We start from the raw sequence: 25,738 nt of genomic DNA on the forward strand, positions 1-25,738 counted from the left end.
AGTAAAAAAAAAATGATAAATAGATTTTTTTGGTCATTCATCACTATATTAATTCTAAAGACAAATACAATCTGTAGTTTTGTTTATTGTTAGACATTTGGACTTTTTTTAAAATGTAATATTTGATCAAAACAATGTTTTTGTTTATGTACAGTACCGATCAAATGTTTGGAAACACCATCCAATTCACAATGTTAATCAAAACAGAATATATATGTGTGTAAGTATGTGTGTATGTATTTGAATATATTGTTTTTCGATTATTTGAAGTAAGAATCTTTTGCTCAGATAACAGATTTGCATATTTGAAGGTGTTTCCAAACTTTTGACTGGTATTGCATTTTTTTTGTTGTGGCTCTGATGATAATTCATTAAAAAAAAAAGAAATAAATAAAACACTGGAAGAGACCCAATGTTGATTGTACCTGTTGTTCTTTGCATTGTCGGTAGGCCACATTGTGATGTTGTCCTCTGTAGAACCGGTAATCCGGATTTGGCAATCTTGGAAATAATGCATCTAGATCACAATGATCCATTCCTGTGTTGCTTTGAAAAAGTAAAATTGAATACCTGAAACCTTCTGGAAAGGACAGGGGGAAGATGGCCACATGGTCACATCAGTTGAGGAAAAAGTTTTGACAGCATAAAACAAACAAACAAACAAACAAAAATATATATGGCTTTTGGGCAGGGGTGTGTAGACTTTAGTTAGCCGCGGTATGTCACTGTGTGGGAAGTTAACGGGGCGGGTGGTAGGCTGCGGTGACGTCACACAGGGTCGGACTTATATGGTTTATTAGGCGGGGGCTTGAGCAGGCAAGCAGGCAGGTCGCGCAGCTGTGCAGCGGCCGGGACGCGGAAACTTTTGAGTGACCAAGTGACCCCCAAAAAGTCACGCAATTCGCCTCACTACACTCTTGGCGTTATTAAAAAAAATTAAAACATCCCAAGACGGAAGCAACGTTTTGCTGCACATCCTATCTTTCTCTTTTTTTTTTCCAGTTAAACTTTATTCCTAATTTTCTTGACAAGACTCGTGATGGCCCGGCTGTCATTCGCCTTTTTGATGCTGGTGGGATTTTTCGCGACTTCAGCCGCCAAGGTAAAAACTTTCATGCTAAATCGTCTACCTTTTTTTTAAGCGCTTAGAAGGTTCAAATAGACGTGGGACTGACTGGAGGGGGGGAAAAACTTGCGTGCACGTTTGACTCCCTTAAATGCGCGCACTGTCTAAGATGTTGACACACACACACCACACTGCACACACACATACACTCTATCCTCTTATGCAACGCCAGAATAAAGCTATTTTTTGTTAATGTGAGGTTTACACGTCCCTTTCGATTTTTGTTTGATTAGTGTGTATTTTTAAATGAATTCCTTCCTTTTGTCTTGCAGGCTGGTGAAGATGATCGAGAAGGTGAGTTTAAATGAAAACTTGGGAGGCAGCGATTGGGGGTTTGATGTATGGACTTGTGTACACATACTGGTACTACACATTCCAGTGGGGAGGAGTATACAAGTACAGTAATGCCTTGAGATATGGGTGACTCTACTATACATAAATACACACACGCACACACACACACACACACATATATATATATATATATATATATATATATATATATATATATATATATATATATATATATATATATATATATATATATATATATATATATATATATATATATATATATATAAATATATAAATATATATAGTGTTTGCTTTCAGAACAACCACATACAGTAACCTTTGCATTAGCTTAATGCTAGCTACATTGCAAATGTGTCCGTTGGGCTAATGTATAGCATCAGTGGGAGGCATGTAGGTGCATTAACAATTAATTAAAGTTAGAATAAATAAAAACAAATAATAAAATAACTAAAACTAAAATAGAAAACGCAATTTCAGCAATGCAACAAAATAAATGCACTGGCGAAGTCCTTGACCGTTTGTGAGTTCATGGACTCTAAGCCTCTATGCTAAAGGACCATTGGTCAGTGCCACTCTTAAAGATATTCTGTTAAACCACGCAAAATCTTTGCACTAGATAGATATAAAAGCGTTCACAAATGTTACTATTCCAACATTTCAACTAGCTAAGGAGGCACGTATGAGACTGAGCGACTACTGTGCATCCAATCTACCAAGAGAAATCAGCAGTGCCTGTTGGGACAATGAGAGAAGTAACAACCAAATTGAGTTTATCTCAGTGTTTAACCTGAAGATGGCGCTACACAGACTGTTATTGCCCACAACTATGCCCTAAAAAGTCAAAACCGTGACCAGGACATGGAGACAGGGTTAGTAGACACATATTTATACGAATATAAAAAGAGCTGACTTGGAGTAGAGGCCTCATAAAGGCTACCCCCCCCCCCCCCACCCCCAACACACACATATACACACACACACAAAACAAGTGTTGCATAGAAAAAGATTATTTTGTAGAGTATAACTATTTCTTTCTGCTTTTCTGGCGTGTAGTTTGGGATGTAATTCAAACGGTGAGCTCTAGATGGGAGCAAACATTTCTGTTTGACTAAATTTGAAAAAAAAAAGACTGAAAACGGGAAGTATTTCAGGTCAGCCCTGTTTTTGTCACAGATAACACTGGGCAATTGCACATTTTAGTCTCAACAGCCTAACATTTAATTCATAAATATTATCAATAATATTACTTTATTATTATTATTATTGTTGTTGTCGTATTATTGTTTTTAAAAGCTGATCTGCTGCCCCCCGAAAAACAAACAAACAAACTAAAAAAAACATGACACCTTTGGAATGTCAAAGTCGGTTGACCAGTGTTATTGATGGTCACTTATCAATCAAGTTTGTAAAAACGGTGCTCCCCACACTAAAGCGCATTCACATGCTTTGGTACTGGTACCGACGCTTTGCTTGAAGGCGCCATTGAGACAGGAAGTGCAAATTCCACCTCTGGATACTCCACATCTGTTCTCCATCGAGAGGTTAAGCGAAGAGTTGAGCCTCAACATGATCCACGCTGTACCTCCTTTATCTCCCCCCTTAGCCTTCTTACGCTAGCACCTGACCTCTTTTAACTCACTTGCAGTTTCACAACTTTAAAAATACGTCACTCCCACCTCAAACGTTGCTGTGACTCATGTGTACGTAATTGCCGGTACGTTCCGTTCAATGACCGCCCGTGAGGGAAAACAAAACAAAAAAAAATATGGCTGCCTTGCGTGTTTGTTCATCCTTTAAAGGAACTAGTTTGTGCAAGGGTCAAACTGTGGTCATTCAGGTTTTTCACTGTATGGGCAAGTTAAAGTAAAAAACATGTAACCATTTCGTAATCTTAGCTGGTACAGTATACCAACTTCAAAGTGAATGAAAGATTCAAATCTTTAATATTGATATCAAATGATGACTAAAATGTTTTGTTTTAATGTATACATTCAATATAGCTTGTATTTTACAGCTTCACAATAGGAAAAGTATGCAGTATGAAAATGAAAACAAAAACAAAATATTTGTCGTCTTGCATGCAGTTTTTTTCATTTCCTGCATCCACTATGCAAATTTCCTCATTGTGGGACTCGTAAGTTTATCTCATCTTATTGCTTGCTACTCCAAATGATGCATTCAATGCAACATGGCGTTTCCAGTTTCACAGTGAAAACGCAGCTTATAAACGTACACAATAACCACACACAATCTTGTCTTGTTCCTAAACGATGTATTCAATGTGGCATGGGTTTTTGTGTTTGGTTTTACTTTCACAGTGTAAAAATGTACTTTTTGTCCTGTTAGCCATGCTTTTTTTTTTTTTGTTCTTTTTTTTCACACAGCAGAAAGTGCATTTGAGATAATGTCGCAAACGTGTTAGAAAACAAACAAGTGAGTGTGATGACAGAGTGCTTGGAGTTTGCCTCATAAAAGAAGTTTTCAAAGCAGATGTGGCATCGGCTTTCATTTTGGCAGATACTTGCGTTTCTTTTGTGTGTGTTTGTGATCTAGTTCTAACTCGCTAATGACATTTGCCACAAAACTCACATCTGCTTTCGAATTCCCTCCAAAAATAACAACTTTCAAACACATTGTTTTCTAGTTAATTTTTCACATATTTGCTTTTAACAGACTTCTCATTTCTCCGGACGTGTAATTTTAACTTCACCAAAGACACCTGTTTGAATCTCCAAACTTACACGTAATGACAAGGTCTCCAAATGCACCAAAGTGTTTTTCTTTCAGGCCCACCGATCTACATGTTTTTGCAAGTAGAAGGGGTGGTCATGAGTTCAGTCAAAATCTGACCTTGCGAAGTTTGAGCGATTTGTTCCTTCAACAAACAGTGACCCAAAAGTGAAGTCCCTCGCAATTTGGCCTCATCCATTTGGTATACCTGAGTCAAAATTTAGGAGTAATTGGACACATTTTCTTGGAGGACTGAGCCCAAAATGTCAGACTTCCCTTGTGTTTTTGATAGCCTTTCCATAACAACCTTGCTCACTCAAACTAGCTTGAAGGGCTGAATTAAAAATAGCAAAAACAACAGCCAAAGCAAAGTATTCCAATTCCATTCCAAACCACTCAAGTATAATAATCAGTAGTGCCTCTCAGAGCGACCAATCACAGATCATTGCCCTCAAACCACTTTCAAATGTACAGTGATTGGACAGAGTACCTGGCCTGACCTGTGGACCTGGCCTGAGGACGTGTCACAGGTGAAACGATGAACGCAAAATACCAAGTTATTCATGTAGGAAAACCCAAAGATGAGAAGTTCAGGAACAGAAAGTAAAAAACCCTGCCACAGTTTAGGTTTGGCCACAGGTGCTTCCACTTAACTGGCAACTTAATGAGCTCATTGGACTGCAGGCTGAATAGAAGTACCCGTGGCTAAAGCCAAAACGTGGTAGGGTTTTTACTTTCTGGACCTGGTTTTCCCATCGCTGGGACAACCCAGCTTGCTCTTCACTTAGCTGCTAAAAAGCTAATTCAATGACTGCTTCTTCTCTTCAGTTATGAAGAAGACTATTGGATAAAGCAGGTGTGCACAAGTCCGGTCCTAGGGAGCCACCATCCAGCCTGTTTTAGAAGTTTCCCTTCAAACAAGACACCTGATTCAAATCAGGATCATTATCAGTATTCTGCGAAACATGCGGATGGGCTAATCATTTGAATCAGGTGTGTGGGTTGGTTGAAAGGAAATATCAAAAACAGGCTCGAAGACTGGACTTGGGTGCCACTGGGATATAGAGTAAAAAAAATAAATAAATAAGTGTTGAAGCAAAAAAATTGTGTGAATTGTTTGACACAGTGTTGTGTATGCCCTTCTTGATTCAACCCTACTGTTAAACTGGGCTTAATGATCTGAGAGCAAAGATTTCATAGGGTTTTAAAATTAATCTTCTCATTGTCAATATGTGTTATAATACTTCAAAGAAGTTGTCATCCATAGTTTGATTAGAAACTAAGGCTTTAAATATGCCTTCAAAGTTTTTCCAAACATTTCAAAAGTTGAGGCAATTCTGGTGTAATTACTCTATCCACATCTACCGGAGGTGACATCATAATAGCTAGAAAGCAGGCTACACCATAGCAATAATGCACAAATTCCCAGATTGATGCGCAACGATTTTGAATTCGACAAGAAGAGTTTGACACACAGGAACCGACCGAAGCCTTAAACCTTCATCTTTTAAGTGCGGGCACTGGAGCACTACAACATTCTGGTTTGGACCAGGATTATTAGGTGCCGGTGACTTGACACTAGGGCACAAACCTTCAGCACGGTTACTTCGTTGACACATTGGCGCCGTTTTTAGACCAGATCCTGTACCATTTCTGACACAAGACAACGTTTTATTCAAGATGATTTTAAGTCACGGTGGGACAACTGAACCTGTACGTCTACAAGTCATTGTTTGGTTTTCACATGAAAAAGCATTTTCTGAAAACTTCAGCGCTTCAGTGGCAGGCTGGTGCGGCACTGGCCAGAAATTGAACTTGTAACCTACCCCTAAAAAACACGTCTGGATGTAACCTACCCCTAAAAAACACGTGTGGATGCTGTTGATTCCGCAGAATTTGTTTGGCAGAAACGTACGCCTCACATTTGTCTTCTCTTGAGACTGTTCTAGTATGTAATATTTACCCACTCAGACCTGGATCCAACTTGTTTGGGGGCCATTCTACACCACGGGTGTCCAAACCCAGCCCTCGAGGGCCGGTATCCTGCATGCTTTCCAAGTTTCTCTCCCCGAGACACCTGATTGAAATAATCAGCTCATCAGCAAGCACAGGGGAAGCTTGATAACAATTCTGATCTTTTGAATCAGGTGTTCCGGGGAAAGAAACCCTGAAAAACATGCAAGATACCGGCCTCAAGGGCCGAGTTTGGACACCCCTTTTGAAGAACTACAATCTTAGCACGAAAAGATTCAGATAGGAAGACGCTTTGGAACCTGGGGGTCTGGTTTCGTCTGGTCGTTCTTCATGAAGTGGTCTGGTGATTTGTGTTTCAGGTCAGCTGACACGCCGTCTGAAGGAATATGGCCTGGTCACCCCTTTCAGCACCGATGCCCATGGACGCTTCCTATCCCACCTGCTGTCGGCAACCCACAAGCAGCGGGTCAGGAGGGAGGCATCCACCACGCCGCCGCCGACGCTGCCACCAGCTCCAGCAGATCAGCAGCTCTTCTTCAACATTAGCGCCTTCGGTAAGGAGTTTCACTTGCGACTGCGGCCCAACAACCGTCTGGTGGCACCGGGGGCCACGGTGGAATGGCACGACGACGAAGTCTTGGGAACAGCGGACGGAGCTTCCCAATCTGTTGCCAACCGGACCGGATCCAACAACGGGACGGAGAGCATAAGCTTGCTAAAGACGGACTGCACCTTCGTGGGCGACATCACCGACGTCCCAGGGGCCTCGGTTGCCATTAACAACTGCGACGGCTTGGTAAGTGCGCTGTTCAATGACCTTATCAACGGGCCCGTTTTGGGGCGTCCGGAACTCGGAACTTTTCTTTACGTCAGCATTTTTACAGCGCATTGTTCTCAAGAGGCTGTTTATACTAATGTTTGTTACGCTTGAGTGGCCGTCAATCGCCGAAGGCTCCCGACCCCTTCCAGACAACTCCTTCCCAACATAAAACAGGAGTGGTCTTTTGTGCGGTTGGGCCAACCGGACCTCCCCGTCACCCCTCGTAAAACACTCAAGTGCTATTTAGAGTATGAATCACCCACGCCCGGAATTCCAATTTAGAGATTCCGAAGGGCAAAGCGAGGCATAATGGCCCACCCTCCGCACAGTTCGTTACTTACCTTGCTTTAACGGTGACAATTTATCTGATGATGGTACAAGAACAATGCGATCTTTTCTTGCGTCAACACGTATAACCCTTGTGCAGTATTTCGACCATTTTTGGGTCATTTTATTCCACATCATTCTCTGAGTATTTTAACTAAGAGATCGCACACTGTGGTGTGCCTCAGCGGTTGTTCCGTGTTGAAAGTTGACATGTTACCATCTGGGTGAAATTTCAGCTCCTTAGTGTATTCTTTCTTTGTTTTTAATGCAATATTAAATATAAATAAATATTAAATTTAGTGCAATATTAGTAGCTTGTCTTATTATAAAAGGACAAGATCATCAAGAATGCATAAATCAGCAACTTCTTCTTTTTAAGAAAGTACAAAAGCTACAATTTCTTCTCATTAGGAAATTTTAACGACAGTAGTTTTGTCAGCAAAATTCGGTAGTCTGACAAATGTTAACATCGGTCGCTCGTCTTCTTTTTGGGAAAATGCAGCAGCAATAGTTAGTCTTTCTTCAAGGAAAACTTAGTGTAAAGAATTACAATTCTTGAACTAATTAATTGCTAAATTTTACCTAAACAACTTTAAAAAAGCTTTTAACCCATTCAATGCCAGGTATATATTTTAATTTTTTAAGAATTCAATCCCATATACTTAAGCATCGATTTAATTAAGTATTAAAATGCTTAAATAGTATGAAAATACGTCCCTGGCATTAAAAGAGTTGATATATTTATTAAGTAAAATCTTGGACTTAACTACAAATAATCAATAAAAAAAATATTTAATTGTGATAGATTTTATTTTGTGTATGATTCTTTTCAGCATTTTTACTGGCTTCTATTCGACCTTTTAACTTCAGCAGGGTATTTTTCACCAAAGGTTTACAATTAATATGGTGTTCAAACTTAGCCTTGCAAAGAGTGCATTTTTTTTAAAATTTATATTTCCTGTCAAGCATTATTATAATTATTATATATTTTTTTTTTGTACAAGCTCATAGACATCCATCTTTGATCGTCTTTGTCCCAGTAAGTCCCTTCTTAGTTTGGCTGCAAAGTTACCTGCTGTCACAGAAAGTAAATAGAACTGAGTTGAGTTGTTGTTGTTGTTTTTTTTTGTTTTTGTTTTTGTTTTTTTGGGCGCTTTGTAAAATTTAGATTAACTCTAAAGTTAACACTTTAACGCAAGTAAATGTCTCAGTAGTTTGTCTTCTTTTCAAGGAAGAGAGAAAGAAAAAAAGAAAAAAATGGAAAACAAAGTGTAACTGAACTGGAGCTGTTTGCTTTTAAGGAAAATTCAACATTGTTTGTGTTGTTTCTACGAAAGCGCACCATCAATAATTTGTCAAATTAGTACCTCTTTGTCATCTTTTAAGGACAAATTTTCATCAGGATTTTATTTATCGCTATTTATTTTTTGCTTGAAGAAAATGCAACATCAGTAGTTTGTCTTCCTCTCAGGGTAGTTTCACATCAGAAGGTCTTATCTGTCCCTTGGCGGAACCAAACTGGAAAGTGGGTGCCTGTTCATTCTGTTTGACACAAAGCCAAAACACTTTGCTCACCGAGATGTTGGCTGCAATGTATTTCTTTAACGAAAATCTAAAAACATACGATACATATTACACACGGCATACATGTTGACTACTCAAACAGAGTAAACGAAAAAAGCCTACGATCGCTTATCTTTACGTTATTCAGTCAGACAGACTTTACGAGTCTGTCTGAGGCTATTACGTTAACCGTGGCAGTAGTCAGCATCGAGTGTGCCAGCTCAGTCCTCCCGAAGCCAAGGCAACTGCTGTAAAAAGAATATGTTTTAATATCATTAGGCAAATTTTGAACTTACACACTCAGCCAAGTGGAAATGGCCGCCGCAACAGATTTATGCTCTCCATAAAGATAGCAGAGTAAACTGCATTCCTTCTCTGTGTAGAGCCTCGGTCTTGTAAATGCACGGAGTTTAACGCCAAGGGAGCTCATGGACAAAACTTGACCTATTGCTGTCAAAATCGGTTGGTGCTTGTATGTTTAGAAAGAAGAGCAGCACTAACGTATTTGCAACATAACACAGACATACTCCAGTTGTCAGAATACTGCACCGACACAACAGTATCGCGTCTGATTGGATGCCTACTGGAAATCATTGTGTGTTACCATCTTCATCATCACCCACTGCACTTAATCCATTCACGATTCACGCTGATGTCCAGTGGCTGCAATATACTTTTGTGCCCCAGGAATCACAGCTGGTATCGAGTTTCTTTTCTTTGATGGCTGCTTTCACAGAATCCGTTGGCGATACAAAAATTACATAAATAATTTATGTCATAATAATTTATTTACATACACAAATTGATACATTTCCACTCATTAACCCAATAAGTGACGTGATCAGAGCAAAACAGGGTTCATTTCAAGGAAAATAGAATATAAAACATGCTTCTCACTTTTATGTACATAACTGAATCTCCATATGTATTCAGTAATAATTTTGATACCTTCAGCGGGAATCTAAAATCTGAATAGTCATGAAAATATATTGAATGAGTTGTGTCCAAACATTTGGCATGTACTGTATGTATACATAAGTAGCTATTCGTACATACTGTATATATACATGCAGTACAAACAGGTTGTACCTACACAAATTCTTTTGTAACGTTTGTAATGATTTTTTTTCTCACAGTTCGACCATGTCAAATGACTTTGAAATAGACCACGTTAAACCCAGAGATCCAGCTCCTCGTGAGCACCGGGGATGTGAATGCCTTAGCCTTTTGTGTAGTTTTAACACCTCCTCTAACCACTTACTATCCCTCTTTAAGCCCTCCCGTCTGTAATGGCCCATCACAAAGCTGTCTTTTACGGTCTTCACATCACAATGTATAGCCGGGCCTGGCGTGGGAGCGTGACAGAGACGACCGCGTGGGAGGAGATTTTTGCGGATTCTGAAAACTGAAACAGGCATGATTGTTTTGGGTTCGCTTGCTGGTAGATGTGCGTCAGATTCCGACAAAGCCTACAAATATTGTGGGACTTTAACTTAAGAGGTTAGTTTATTCCATAGCCAATCTAGTAATATACACTTTACTGGCTCAAGTCAACTCAATTTACTCTCCACTATTAAAGTACAGTACAGTACTCGCGGATTTTCATTTACGCCTGTAACTTTTTCTGTTTCTTTAAAGTCAGACCAGTAAAAAAATAAAAAAAGAGTCCCCACAGCTAACGAGTGACATAATATGAACCCAAAGGCACTTTGACATCAATTTCAGTTGATAGTGGAGAGCTACATGGGACAAAATGGTTGAGCGCTGAGATAAAAATGGATCAAATAGAGTGCATAATTATTATTTGATTAATGCAATATTAATTAATCAGAATGGCACATTCAGGCTGATGGGGGTGCACATAGAACATGTTAATGCATGGAATCTTTTTAGGTTTGTCCAGGGATTTAAAAAATGAGATCTTAATGAATCAAGATCTGTAATCAATCTTTATTTTTAATATCACCTAAAAAAGGGTAATTTAGCCTTAAAAAATATAACCATTAACCATTTTTTTTTACATACTATGTATTATTGTAACAGATCAGAGAACTGATAAACAACAACAAAAAATGGCTTCACATTTATTTTCTTTTAACAGATGCAGTTGTTTACCTTCTGCTGTATTGAGAGTAGTCCCAAATGATGGCTGCAGTTGTTAAAGTGCAGCTCCGGAGCTTGTAATGAAAAATATATATGGTTCATCAGGAAGAATTGCATTCAATTACATTTAGTTAACACTGGCTTACTTTGAGCAAGCTTATAAGAACGTATGATTTACGTCCATTTAACTGGACACAAGTCTGGCTGGAACCGCGTTAAGTGGCGAATATCCAGCTTTGAACAGCAAAAAAGCAGGACCATGTTTGGATTACATTTCGACAAGAAAGAACGGTCTTCTGCACTGTCCAAAAACTTACCAGCTGATCGGGAGCGGCATGGACACTCTTGTCTGTCATGTTTTTGGGTGACATATGCGGGAAAATCAGCCTTCAAAGTTAAGCATTTTAATCCGTGCTCTTTGATTGTTTTTCACCGCAAGTCAGTGTTGATGGCAACAAAAACTCAATATTAGTCTCAATATCAGTATTAGTCTCTGGCATCTGAGCAGCCTCTATCTCCGCCCAGGCCCATCTCTCCAATGCAACATGGCATTTTCTTCGCTGCAATTAATTGATTGCAATTAACATGAAATTTTAAAGCCTATTTTTTGTTTAGTCCTGCCAGGTTTTTTTTTTTTAAGTCACTTTCTTAAGCAATCCGAAGATAGAAAAATGACCACAAATGGCTTATAACTAAAAAAATAAATAAATAGATAAAAACTTGTGTCAAGGTACCGCTGTATATAGCATTTTATTTTTAATTCAAAATACAAACAGATTGGATGTTCCCAATCCACTTATCTGCCATGCGAGGATGTTTGTGAAGCGAGCAGGAAAGACGGAGGCGCCGTTCCAAACGAGAGCATGACTGAAAATAGAAAATGAGCCTCTTCCTGCCTGTTCAAAGCAGCCGTGAAATTGGCCCTCGACCTTCCCTGTTGGTCCCCAGCGGCGAAATCTTGTTGAGGCCTATTAGCCGTGTTTGCCGTTTAGCCGATTGGATGTTCTTTTGGCACATTTTCTTGCCTCCCGTCGATTCGTCAAACCGGCCGCAAACATTCCAATTGAATGATTATAGCCAGGAATTCCTGACAGCTTACCGACAGATTATCTCCAACGTGGCACATTTCCGACACTCGCCTGATCTATGTAGATGTAGAATTTAGTACCAAGTAATACCATGTACTTTTTAACTTTATTTCATCTCTTAAACTGCCCCAAATCAATTATCCCCTGTCTAAACGTCTCTCTCATTAGTGAGGCTCGTTAGCGCCACAGCTCATCGGAAATGGGAGGAAGAGAGAGGCCTTTTAATCACGCTTATGTTTTAATTACACTACTCAGTCAAAGTCGTTTTATGTCATGACAAAGTGACAGCGAGTTAGTTGTCAGCACGCTATACCGTAGTTCCTCGGAAAATAGAAAGATTGTAATAAGCCTTTATGCATGTGATCTTGACTGTGCAGGGTGCAGTGGTGTCTCAAAGACCAGACAGTCACTTGTAAGCGTTCCTACCGTAAAAGCAGAAAAGGCTTCGTTAAGTTTTGCGCTTGCTTTGTTATATCCCGTACGTCTTGAGTGAAATTAATGAAACTTCCAAGACATTGGCATTGCAGAGTCACTCACGATATGATTGATGTTGTGGCTGCTTTGCAACATCCCTGTATAAGTGTGTATACAATGGGACAGACTATCAAGGCATTCTGGGGCTAAATGTGGGGCCGACTGGTATCAACCGCAATTTTCTTTGAAGCAAGCGAGAGGAAGCGCTTAATCAGTGGCTCGGTGGGAGTGTGCGCCTGCGTTTGTGTGTATCGTGGGAGGAGGCGGAAGTGGGGGGTGCCGGTCCGGGGGTCCCCGCAGGATGTGAGAGTTGTGCTTTTTAAATAGTGTTGTGGCAGTTAGCTGTCCGAGGTCATTTGGTTATGCTACACTTCATCACGCTGAGAGCAGTGACATGCCGAGGCATTTTTTTCCCCGCATGTTTAATTAAAGTCAACACTGTACATGGCGCAATTAAACGATGAAACAGTTCTTCATTAGGATGCCCTCTAATAGTTCTGAACGAGAAATATGTGGGGGATAATTTATGACTAATGTTAGGATTAATCCCATAAATTAAAAATCAGTGCTCGTTTATGAAGTTAAAATAATAAAACATGTTAATGTTTGCACGCAGATAATTTTCTTGTTGAACACAAAACAAATATGTTAAATTAGTACAGTGCTTATCGAATAATGGGGCGGGCCCCCCTGTGGGGGGGGCGCGAGGTGATGCCAGGGGGGGCGTGAATCATCCCAGGAAAAAGGCTTTTTTTTTGTCATGTGGAATGTAATTGCAGTAAAGTCATAATTTTCTTCATGTTCTTTTAGTTTCAGGCACTTTGGTGCACTTGCTTCTTTTTTTTCCATTTTAGACTAAGCTGTAACCCGTATAAATACGATAAAAATAATTAACAGTTGTTGAAAGTTGATTTAAATTGTGTTTTTCTGTTGTTAATGTTTAAAAGGATACATGTGTTGGTATACTTAAACAATGTTCATCAATAATAATCTTATTTATAATCAGTGCATTGACTGGGGGGGTGCAAAAAGTTTTCTTTTTTCTAGGGGAGGCCTGGCAAAATTTAGTTGAGAAACACTGCATTAGTACAACATTCCTATGGGGAAACTAATCATTCATTTTATTTAATGTATGAGTTTTGTCTAATTCCATCCTTGTTTTTATAATCAGAAATATAAAGTAAAAAAATATCATATAGCAAATATTTGTGCCTAATTCTAGGATGATTGTTCATATTTAAGTTGTTCACATCAATCGGAGCTATACTCCCAATTTGTTGAATACTTGCAGTACAATGACAATAAAGGAATTCTATTCTTTCATCATTTTAATCATAATACTATTTTTCTTTGTGTGATCATACAAATTATTAAAATGGTTAAATATGAGAACAATAATTTGAATTATGAACCACATTTACCAAATGTATCGCACTATGACTGAAAGGTCTGCATGTCACGTAAAGTGATAAAATAGAGCAGGTGGACCAAGATGTCAGTTGTAACGTGTAACAGATGTAACGTCTCTTGTTACAAAAAATTCAGGTCACGAATCGCACAGTCATTCGAATTCGGTTCACTTCACCAGGCAGAGTACATTCCACAAATGGGCGAATAATAAAGTAGGCAGTTAAAAAACAACAACGCAGTAATAGAGCAATAATGGCAGTAATAATGAACACTACTAAATTAATAGACTTACATTCTGAGCATATTAGGAAGTAGATGGAGTGGAAGAAACTGTATACAAATGATTATTTTGTGGTAATGTAATTTGAATATGTATTTGTTACAGTTTTATGCATTTTCATCATTTATTTCTACCATATTATTCATTTAAAGGGTTTAGAAGCGGTTTGGGGGTTTGGAACAGATTAGACTATTTACATATAAATACTTCTGAAAAATGTATGTTATGAAATGATTGACGGAACTAATGAATTTAAAGTAAAGGTACCGCTGTATGTTGAGGTGAATCCAAGAGTTTAATTCAGACAAAAGAGTAGCTTTGCCTCTGTTTTGTGGCATCTTTTAGCCAAGGATGTGTGTGCTTTATCACCATCTTGTTGCATTTCGGTGCTTTGGAACTATGTTGAGGAGACTTGAGGAGTTTCATGAAGACAAAAGCAGTGCTTTGCCGCCATCTTGTGAAATCTGTATGCAATTATAAACCCATTTGAGAAGTGTGTCGAACATTGACTGATTTTCACTATTTTCTGTAAAGCACGGTCATCGCCCAGTTTTATTTTCTCCGCCCAAAAGTTTTTTGCGCTCTCGTAATTGTGGCACAAATATCCTGCCATACAAACCCAAAGAATGAATAAGATGACCAGATTGAAGTGAATAATTAATTTATCCCACAAAATACTGCTCTGACGGGCTGGAGAAACATGATGCATGATGCGGTTCCTCTTTTTGCACCAGTGTTGACGAGTAGATGAAGCGTTGGTGGGAAGCGTGTCGCCCTTTGATGCATCGCGCTCACCCTGTGCGAGGTGTGTGTTTTGCCTGTGTTTTACGACAACTTAATTATAGCCTGGAGTCTGGTGAAGCGCACGCTTCCTGTGTGTGTGCTACCTCAGTAGCGTAGTTGTTGAGTGGTGGGCTGTATGTTTGTGTGTTGGGTTGGGACTAGAAGTGCTTGAATCTGATGCAACATGTCAGGTGGCAAGCTGCCTTTTAAGTTTAATTTCATTTGTAAGAGGTCACTGATGGTGTCCTTGTCTGTTGGCCTGACTTTGATGCAGCCAGTGATGGTGGCATGATAATGCTCAAAATGATAATCATGTTTACATTAAAGAATTTGTAAGCACAGTTATTCATCGGCAGCCTGTTTGAAGCCTCGCCATTTCAGAAAATAGGCTAAGGTGAGGAGGTGCTTGTGGTTCTAATGACAGTTATTGGTAAGGTTGAAGCACTCCTGCTCTTTTTAATTGCTCACATTTGTAAATGCCGTAGTCACAGGTGGACTTCAATACTTACACCCTACTGAAGTTGTAATATGTGTGTAAAATAGGTGAAAGTAAAATTAGAAGTTCAACTACTGTATTTATGCAAATAAAAATAAAATGCAGTCTTGTATGTACTTTAGTATGAAAGTAAAACTGAAGTTTTACTGTTATTTATCTTATGAGTGTCGCGATCCTATTTGGGCACCAGTGTCCAAGTCTGAGCCACTGGATTTTGAGAATCTGCTGATACCAAGTTTTGATTTGATACCTGAGCAATGTATTAAGGACAGAAAAAAACTCTGAATTGTTTTTTCTAAAAAATAATTGTATCGTTCACAAAAATATGCACATCACCCTCGTTTAAACCAAGTAGCCTAAAACATTGAAACGCTCTCCCACCGGCTCTTCTTACTTCCGCTGTTAATTTGTTGCAAATAGTATTTTTTATTTAGTGATATCTTCTTTTGGCAATAGAGTGGGCCCCCATGTTACAACATTAATCCATTCTGCGGTTGGGGTTGTTGGGCGAATTCGTATGACGGGAAATCCAAACCTTTGTTAAATAGCTAATGCGTTTAGAACCCCAGGGGAAAACATCAAAATTGTACATACATATTAAAAATTGGTACCAAAATAATATAGTAAGTGCTACGTATGTATAATATGCATGTATACAATCAGAAAATATCCTAAATAAAAAATATGGAAAATATTTATTTACTTCTGAGTGCACCTTGTTATTCCCATATTGCCTAATAAGGGTTATCTCCAGCATGGTTTCCATATAAATCATCTTCTTACTTCTCTCTTTAACATCGCGAGCAATCTTGGGACCCGTGGCTAACCCATTCAAGTTTGAATTAAGCAGTAAAATGCACTATAAATACGGTTTTGTAACCACTCATGATAGAACAACGTTTTACCGTTCCTCCATTTTGAAACGGGTGAGGCCGACCAATAGCAGACCACCATCTCCATGAGGAGACGCCGACTAATAGCGGACCAGCATTGTAGTGACACGTTGCATGGAAGCAGTTAGATGGCAATAGTAAATAAGTGCAATTTCCTAAAAACGCCAGCAGATGGAGGCAAAACAACACAAATACAACCAAGCCCCTAGGGTCATGGCAGCTATTTTGGTCGCATTAACGGGAAAATACCATAAAGAGGGGATGAAAAAAACATGAAAATGACGTAAATCAGGGACGTTGTAACACAGGGGTCCACTGTTTTTGTGTAGTTCTCTAGCCCTTAAAAATAAAGTAAACTTTTCCTAACCCCGATCTTTCTTTGTGATTGTGCGCGATTTCTGATCATGTGATTGACATCAAATCCCATACGTTGAGGTACGTATTGAAATTGTCACATTGGGAGCAAAGTTTGGAGCCAGAGGGAGACAAGACAAGGAAATGGAAGAGTAGAAAACATTTATACACAAAACTCCAATGTAACCACGGTGAACGTCGGGCACTAGAATCGAAAACTAGACTCTATGACATGGAAACTAGGATCTGGAACCTCGACTTGGTAAGAAAGTAGAAAGCTTGATGGCACCTCTGCAGCTTGACTTGATGTTATGACAGTGTGCCACTGAGAATGTAGAACTGAATTACTGTCAGACGTCAATCCAATATGACACGATAATGCAAACTAAATGTGCCACATAACTCTATACCATACACACATATATATATATATATATATATATATATATATATATATATATATATATATATATTTACTGGGACAAAATTCAATACAGTATTAATGTTTTTTTTTTTTTTTTTTCTTGCTGCTTCCCACAACCGTTGCTGGTGGGTGCCACATTTTCCATCCTCTACCTCTATTTCTTGTGTGGGTCACATGGCCGGAGAAGGCTGCACATGGCTGGAAAAAGAGCGAGGGAGAAAAAATGATAAGAGCAAACAAGTCAGGAATGCAACTGACCTCCATGTCTTCAAGTGGGCGGACCGCTTGGTCATTCCCATCCTCCTCAAAGTTCACGTCTGCAACCTCCTCGTGTAAACTACTGTGCGTGGACGCGCGCGCACTAACACACACACACACAGACAGACAAACTGATTCTTCCTTTCACTGCTTTGATTCTGTACACGTTAAAATAAGATGTTAATTTCTCACCAATCATGGCTCCTCACCATCCTTATTTTATTTGCCATGTAATGAGGCAAATTAACACTTCGCCAAACAAATAAAAGTGCAGGAATAGCAAGTTACAAATTTGTTGCAAAATCAAACTTGTCATGTGGTGTGTAGTGAAGTCTAGTGAAATTTGGAATTGTTGGCAAAAAAAAAAAGTACAATGTGACTGAATAGTTACTGAACATTTTCCTTGGTCGCTCAAGAAATAATAAATTAATTTACATAAATATGTAAAATATTGATTTATTTGGTATTTACTTTCAATTTAATGGGCAACAAATAATTTAGCTAACAATCGAACAAACGACATTAACTTCAATACTATCTGAAAGAAAAAACTATTTTGACAAGGCATCAATAAATCACGAAACTAATTAGCAAATAAACAAGAGAAACCAACGAACTAACGAACAGATGAAAGAACTACGTAATAAACGAATGAACAAACAAATAACCAGAAAAAGCAAATACCTAGCTCAAAAAACTGTCCAACAAAATGGACAGCTAAATTAACTTTTTACTCAATGAAATTATGAATTGGGAAAAACAAGGAACATATTTGCTAAAAAAAAAAAAAAAAAAACTATCTAACCAACCAACTCAGTCACCTCGTTAACCGACTAGCAAAAACATGACTACAAAAGCTCCTCCCTTGGTAAATTGCTTTCAAATTGCATGAAAGGTTTTTTCTTTCCTTGGGGGGCTTTGCAAAAAATAATTACGAAGCACTGCATGAATTCATTCCCATGCCCTTTTTAATGAATGCAATTTTCATAGAGAAAAGGTAAGAAAATCCAATGTGGGGAAATGAAATACAGTATAATCGTGCACTGTGGTATTCTCAGGTTAGGTGTGTTCCTTTAAGGGGTGTGGCCATTGTGTGAGTGGCTGGACATAAATTATGACGTACAGCAGCTTCTTTTTGAGTATTCTTAATATATGACTGTGTGCTGAGATAAAGCCTTGTTCCTCTAGCAGATTGTGATGTGGTTTTGAATCGGATGAAATGTTCAGCCCTCTTTGTAAGTCAGGGCGTGACTGTAGTCGAGACAATGGCAGGTGTTTGACAGAAACTTGTTCCATTCGCTGTGATGAAGACTCCTGTGTTCCATCACTTTAATACCCCCGGCTTAAGGCCGGGCCAAGCAGACAGCGCCGCCCTGCCAAGAACAACATGTGGCATTCAGCCGAAGGGCTCCAGTTTGTCAGAAACGGCCCCTTTCAGAGCGAAAACCTCTTAGAGGGCTCGCTATGAGGCGGGACAGTGGCACCTTTCACCCGCGGTGTTGTTCAAAGGTGTGTTTGCTTTGCAGAAATGCGAGCAAACCTTCGTCATCATTAGCTGCCATTTTCATCCACCGGGCTTGAAAGCGGCACGCGTCTCCATTTCTTGTCGGAGAGCGAGATCTCGGTCCAGAGTGTGTCTCAAAATACGCAAGGAAAACAAACAGGGAGAGCAAATCGGCACGTTTCGAACTTAAACGCATCGCCGAATGGATGTATTTAAAACCAGGGTCAGCGCTGCCAGTCGAGTGTCCATGTGTTATATATTTGCTCTTGGTCATAACGTGTGCAAAATCCTCCTTGTGATAACAGAGGTTTGGTAATACTGTATATCCTCAATCTCCTCCTCTCACCCAGGCTATTCATTTCTGTCCACCGTAGTGGACATTTGTTTTCGGTTGATACCTTTTGATGCTTTCCAGCTACGCTACTACGTCCCAATGTGCTCGGCAGTGGACATTATGGCCTTTCCAATGATGTATCATGTGTTTAGAGTGGGATGCATTAACATTGCTGTCTAGCTGAGACAAAATGGATGCAAAAGTGGACACAAATGAATAGGCTTGGGTCTCAGGAGGCGATTTAAAAATTCCTGTTCACTTAGTAAAATTAAATTTGGGGGGGCATGTCTAGCATGTCAATGCACAAAAAGGTCTCAATACAACATTGTGGATTGAAGTAAAATACATTTAAAAATGTAGGCCCCAAATGAAGCTTCACTTAGGAATATGGAATTCTGAGGGCATGTCGAGCATGAGTAAACCCTCCAAAATTTTAAACAAACGCATGCTTGAAAAGACAAAGAAATTCTGTCATTTTGAAGTGGACATTTCAACTCAGTAAAATGTACAACTCCATAAAGAAAGTTGCACCTAGCAAAATGAAATTAAGTACGCATTCTCTCAATGATTTGACGCTCACAGGGGAAAAAAAAAAGACTGAATAAAGACTGAATACACAAAAAAAAATCTGTTTTGGTTTAACACTGACATTTTAGCCTTCTAGAATTTTATTTAAAAAAATCAAACTTCAGTCAGGCTGACTTGGCAACACACTTTGTGTATGACAAATAACAGTTGTAGGCATTATTTTTACATATTAGCCAACAACTGGCCTGCAGCCATATGCTAACAGTTTTTGTCATGTGTTGTAACATTAGTGGTTGATTTCATACTTCTTGTCTAACACTAAAAATAAAACAAGTGCCAGATTAAAGGAGTTAAAGAAGATTTGCAACCTCAGTGCAACACATTTCAAAGTTAAATCCGCTTTGTCTTGTTTCTGCCTTTTAAGCTCATTTATTTTGAATCTGCCACCGCCTGCAAATACAGATTATAACAATGTTTGCTCATCAGTGTGAAGAAACAATAATATTATTGAATATGAATGCATTTTTTTTTTTATGGTTACACAGCCTGACTTTGTTGGAGTTGTTTCTCAACACTCCTTGCTCCATTAACAAGCAAGGTTTGTGCTGTTGTTTGTGAGGTTAATGTCTCGGTACTGGGCACCCGTTACTTCGGCGGGTCTCATTAAAGCCGGTGCTTGGGTGAAAATGGACTTTTTGTGGCGCTGCAAACAAACCACTGCCGGGGCACTAATTGGACTTTTTGGCAGTCCACTGACCTGGGAATACCTATAGCCATAGTTACTGTATATGTGAAGGCATTAGATACGTAAAGCCGTCTTCTTGTGTGTGTGCGTGTGTGTGTACATTTGACATGTTTTGACGAAAGCAGGTGTATGTTGAGGATTTTAATTTTGAGTTGACAAAAACTGGAATTCTTGGTGAGCATGTCCATTTTTGAATTTGAACAACCTTCTTAAGGCTAGGGATTTCTACTTGACTCTTTCAAGTCAAATTGTTTATTTTTTCTCACTTCGGACAGCAGGAGGTGCTGCATTTACCATTGTCCGTAGCTATAATAAACATGGCCGCCTCCGGAGAAGTGCCGCCACCTATGTAATATAATTAAATAATAACTATACCAATGATTCGGGGCTGGCATGGCTCGGTGGTAGAGTGGTCGTCTCCCAGCTGAGAGGCTGTGGGTTCGATCCCCCGACCATCAAGAGTCAAGACCATGTCAAAGTGTCCTTGAGCAAGACACTGAACCTCCAATTGCTCCTGATGCTGCGTCATCAGTAGGTAAATGACTAGTTAGTGTAAAGCGCTTTGAGTACCCAAGGTAGAAAAGCGCTATATAAGTGAAAGTCCATTTACCATTTATGATTATATTTAAAATTTACTGTCGGTCATTAACAACACATTCATTTGCAGTTTTTTGAAATTCACAATCATTTCATTTATTTCTTTTTAATGAAAAGGAGGCTAAATGTTACACGCTGTCCCTTTAGGCCAAAATTTTGGTGAAAATAAAGGCAATTGATTTACCTGTTGATTGCAAGCGCTAATTACACGGCAGCTAGTATGAAAAGCTATCAGCCATCCTTCTTGTTCAATAAACTGACGATCAAATTCTGTCATATTCATAAAAGATATACCGGCGAGATGTTTGGTATCTGCTATACAGTACATGCTCCGACATTCCTCCGCAAGGTGGGAATGCAAACGTGTCAAAGAGGCAAAAGGAGATGTGGATGGAATAGACCTTGAAGCAGCATTAACGACCTTTTAAACCACCCGCTCCAGGCAGCTAACTCTCGGGGGAAATATCCCACTCTTTGCCAGCTAAATGCCCCATTATGTGCAAGAGCAGCAGCAGGCTGCCAACTGCCAATGTTTGCCACTGGCCATTCACTGAGCCTATGTGAACTGATTTTATTTAATTTTTTTTCCATGCCATATTAAGCCCTCCATGGTCAGTCCACAAAAATGGCTCACCACCAGGGGACGGATCATCATATCTGTCATGTTTTTTTGATGTTTGCTAGTTTTTTGTTGTGGTTAGTATCAGGGTTTTATATTATTTTCTGCTTTTGGCTTTTTCCAGGGTTTTAATTGTGTTTTTGAAATGCGGGGTTGCTTTTCATGTGTTTAACTTCCTTCTTTGAGAACATCTCGTTTTTAATATTACACCCGTGTTGAATCATTCACAGTGACCTCCTGTTTATTATTGTTTTTTTTTTTCTTATATTTTGGTTCCATCCCTTTTCATCTTCTTTTGGTGACAATGCACTGTTATGACCCTTTGTTGTGACGCCGTTTTCAGTCGCTCTCTTCATCCCGGTCATTGTGCGTTGCAGGCCGGAATGATTCGGACGGATGCGGACGAGTATTTCATTGAACCTCTGGAGAGGGGCACCCAGGAGTTGGAGGACCAGGGCAGAGTTCACGTGGTCTACCGCAGGTCGGCCGTTCTCCAGGGCCCGTCAGACATCTCGGTGGACTACCACGCGCAAGGTAGGATGCCTTGACGTTGCTGGATGTTCTTTTTTTACATCTTAAATACATCATCATGCCGCTGTAAAATCCTATATTCAATGAAAGCCATCTCTAGAACTATCTTGTGCGTATCTTGGCTTATCTTCCAAGGTGTCGGTTATTAGTTGGACACACCATTTTTACCCTAGAAAACATATAATAAACAACAAACAACAGCAAATGTTAGCTGTGTGACTTTTTTTTTTTTTTTTTTAATTTCTGGATTAGTTGGGTGTTTTTCCTGTGGCATGGTGGTTTCATGTGAGAAGAGTTCGACCGATATGCCTTTTTCAGGGCCGGTACCGATTATCGTTAGTCGAGGAGGCAGATAACCAATATTTAAAGCTGATATTCATTTCAAGGAATCACAAATATTCATTGCTGTATAAAGGGACATTTTTGAGAAATACAAACCCCAACATTTATTTCATTTAAATTGTTTGGGATCTCTCAATCAACACAGAAATCCTCTGGCGTGTCTTACGCAACCCCCCAACACACAGGCATGCACGTATGAATGAGAACACTTTTTTTTCTGCCCAACCCCTCAACACGCTTCCCTGCAAACCACTAACTTAATATTTCTCAACCTCCGCCAAAGTGATCGATCGATGTTGAAAACTTTTTTCTCTTAAGTGAAAATGTGGGCGATGACGTCGAGAATTAGCTGCTAGCTGGGTGTTGATGTCAATATGCAACATTATGGCGAATATCAGCCCTGATATTAGGCCCAGCTGATAATCGGTCTATCTCTAGTTTATGATCAAGGTTTATGTAGCTTTTGCACATGTGATGAAAAACTATGAATTTCTTGAGAGATAAAGTGGACATTTTTGTGTAGATTAAGCTAAACAGCACCTGATAAAAATAATATGCATATTTAACATATAAAAAAGATGTGACTTCTTGAGTTTAGATCCCCTTAAAATAGTTTTTAGGGAAAGCTTTAGGTGTTATCTTACCAGTTTTAGAGAGTTGACAAAAATGGAAAAACAAATCCAGATTTGAACAGATCCTAAGTGAAATGTAACTGCTTCATAATTTCCGGGACATCTGTGACGTCTATGCATATTTTTGCGGATCAAGGAAGAAAACTGCATTCATTTGAGTGAAGGTAACAAAAAATTGGTGTCGAGTAGCTTCTGCTCTGAAATTGACGTCAGCGTATTCATTGCACCAGAGAGATTGTGTTCAGTGCTTCCATTTTGTTGCTAAATCCCACTTTTGAACATATAAACTTGCTGAAAACTGCACTCCTAGTTAATTCCTGTCTAGAAAAAAGCCCTGAGATTAAATTCTCTGTTTTGCACCGTTGTCAAATATATACAGTGTATAATTTGAAAACACATTTTTCTGCACTGCAATTTAACTACTACTTTAAAGTTTTTTGGACTTGTGTTAACTGATTCGCTACTGTGAAGGTTTACATTCATCAACTGGAATAGAACCGTTTTCTGTTGTACATCTTGGTCAGTTTGTACCACTGTAATGAGTAATTGATCCCTGTAGATGGCAGAAATAAGTGATCTAATGAGTGAAAATCCATCTTAAACTTAAAAATAATAAAAACGTATTTATATATATCTTTTAAAAATTGAAAAATAAATCTATGACCATGCAAATAAACATTAAAAAATATGTGTTGAAATTTGAAAAAGACATCTGTAACCATGTAAAGTCAAAGTTACCAAAAAGCGAGTATGCAGTTAAAAAGTGTAAAAATACACATCTCTCCACATTTCTCAAGTCTGACAAAAAGATGATCTAATTGTCTCATCATTTCCTGATCTTGCATTAAGTAATTTCTGCATTATTTTGCAGAGATACAAATGAAAATGCTTTTCTTGCTAGAGTCACCCTCAAAACAGGCTGTTTTCCAGCAGCTTTGGCTGTGAAAATGACAGTTATTCATTAGCACCAAAGAGATTGTGTGTCAAATTGTTGCTTGACCTCAATTTTGAACACATTACACCAACTCAGCGCAAATTTCACCTCCTGTTAGCACCCGTTTAAAAGTAAAGGCGTTAAATTGCAGCGTTCCCTTGAGCTTGTCGCACTACAGTATTTCCCAGATAGATGCGTTAGAAATGTCACACTGGTTTATATCTAAACAGGACACGCATCTCTTCAAGAAGATAACGGCAATCTTTTGAGTGCGTTTCCCCCGGAATCATGGCTATGGATTAAACACAAGATTTTTAGCTATGTAGATTGCTGCGCAAGCGTTCTTTGTTGCTCATTATCAGGGAGTCTGTCGACGAGTACGCCGCAGTGCGGAGCTCGCCGCGCCACTTCCCCATTTTACTTGATTTGCGTTTCAACGTTTAATCCTCTTAAGTTGCATCACAGCACATCAGGTGCATTTATTTTAATGTTAGTCATACTTTTTAACCCAAGTGTCATGAATGCAGTATATTATATATTAGAGTTGTTATATGTATTAGAGGTGCGTAGACCATTGGGGAGATTTGATTCTCACTGCTTTAATAAATTGATATGAGCACTTTTGAGTCATTTTGTGACTCTTATTTTACACATGAACAGATTAAAACATACAGGATGGTAAGAAAAGGATAAGAAAATCCACAACCAACTCCCCTGTAAATATTAGCAAAAACGTCTGCCAAATTTTGCTGATTTGTCTCCATGGTGTATGGTTTAACAAGTTCTAAAGGAAATACTCAAATTGTCAAAGTGTTTATTGTCACTAGTTTCTCTGCAAGTTCTTCAAGTTTTTCTGTAAATATGACAAATTAATATGACGGGAATTAAGTTTTAGGCTCCAGTATTTAGTTCATTTCTAATGCCATCGCAACACAACCAAGGATGCATTTGTTTGGAAAGACAAAACAATGACAACCAATTTAGATCACAATTTTTTAAGAGCGAATATCGAATCAATTTCCATTGTTTTATTTTTGTTTTTATAGTAACTGAAATGATTCGGCGTACAATCATGCATAAGCCTATAAATAGGGCATAAAGCGTTTGGAAATTAGCTATATTTTGTTGTGTTCATTGTAAGGTACCAGACATTAAAATGCAGAAGAAACAAAATGTTCTAATATTTTTTTTCTGTGGGTGTAGTGTCTCTTATCTCTGAGTCACAGTCCCGCGTTGCCTTGACATTCAACTTAGTTCAAGCTCAGGGATGGAATAATTCTCTCACCTTAGAGAGAAAAAAAAAAAAAAAACTCTAGAGCAGTAGCGACCTTTTGTATCGACCGCTCACTCTACTGATGTTATGCCACCATTTCTGTAATTAAAGTCAGTGCTATTGAATATTTTCGACCAGTGCAGAATATAAATTCTTTTATAGTGAAAAAAAAAATAACAGAAGGTGCTTGCTGTTTTTGATGCTTATGGTCATGGTGTGCTTGGGATTTGACAGCCTGACACTGGATTTATATCCCAAGTGACTAATTCTGCACTTCTGTC

At 38.9% G+C, this 25,738-nt stretch overlaps 1 protein-coding gene across 4 annotated transcripts in view; it reads left to right on the top strand.

Annotated features, from left to right (window-relative positions):
• Nucleotides 1–839: 839 nt before the first annotated feature.
• Nucleotides 840–25,738, top strand: part of adamts3 (ADAM metallopeptidase with thrombospondin type 1 motif, 3) — a 108,317-nt gene continuing 83,418 nt past the window's right edge. For all 4 annotated transcript variants that reach the window (XM_088429010.1, XM_088429018.1, XM_088429027.1 and 1 more), the window contains exons 1-4: nt 840–1,102; nt 1,399–1,420; nt 6,505–6,941; nt 22,123–22,279. In XM_088429010.1, coding sequence (XP_088285136.1) covers nt 1,040–1,102; nt 1,399–1,420; nt 6,505–6,941; nt 22,123–22,279 — 679 coding nt within the window. In that variant the 5' untranslated portion in view covers nt 840–1,039. The remainder of the gene's footprint in view (nt 1,103–1,398; nt 1,421–6,504; nt 6,942–22,122; nt 22,280–25,738) is intronic.

Source organism: Hippichthys cyanospilos, chromosome 1 (assembly GCF_059441005.1).
Source record: "Hippichthys cyanospilos isolate Australia breed blue-spotted pipefish chromosome 1, RoL_Hcya_1.0, whole genome shotgun sequence".
Taxonomy (NCBI): Eukaryota; Metazoa; Chordata; class Actinopteri; order Syngnathiformes; family Syngnathidae; genus Hippichthys; species Hippichthys cyanospilos.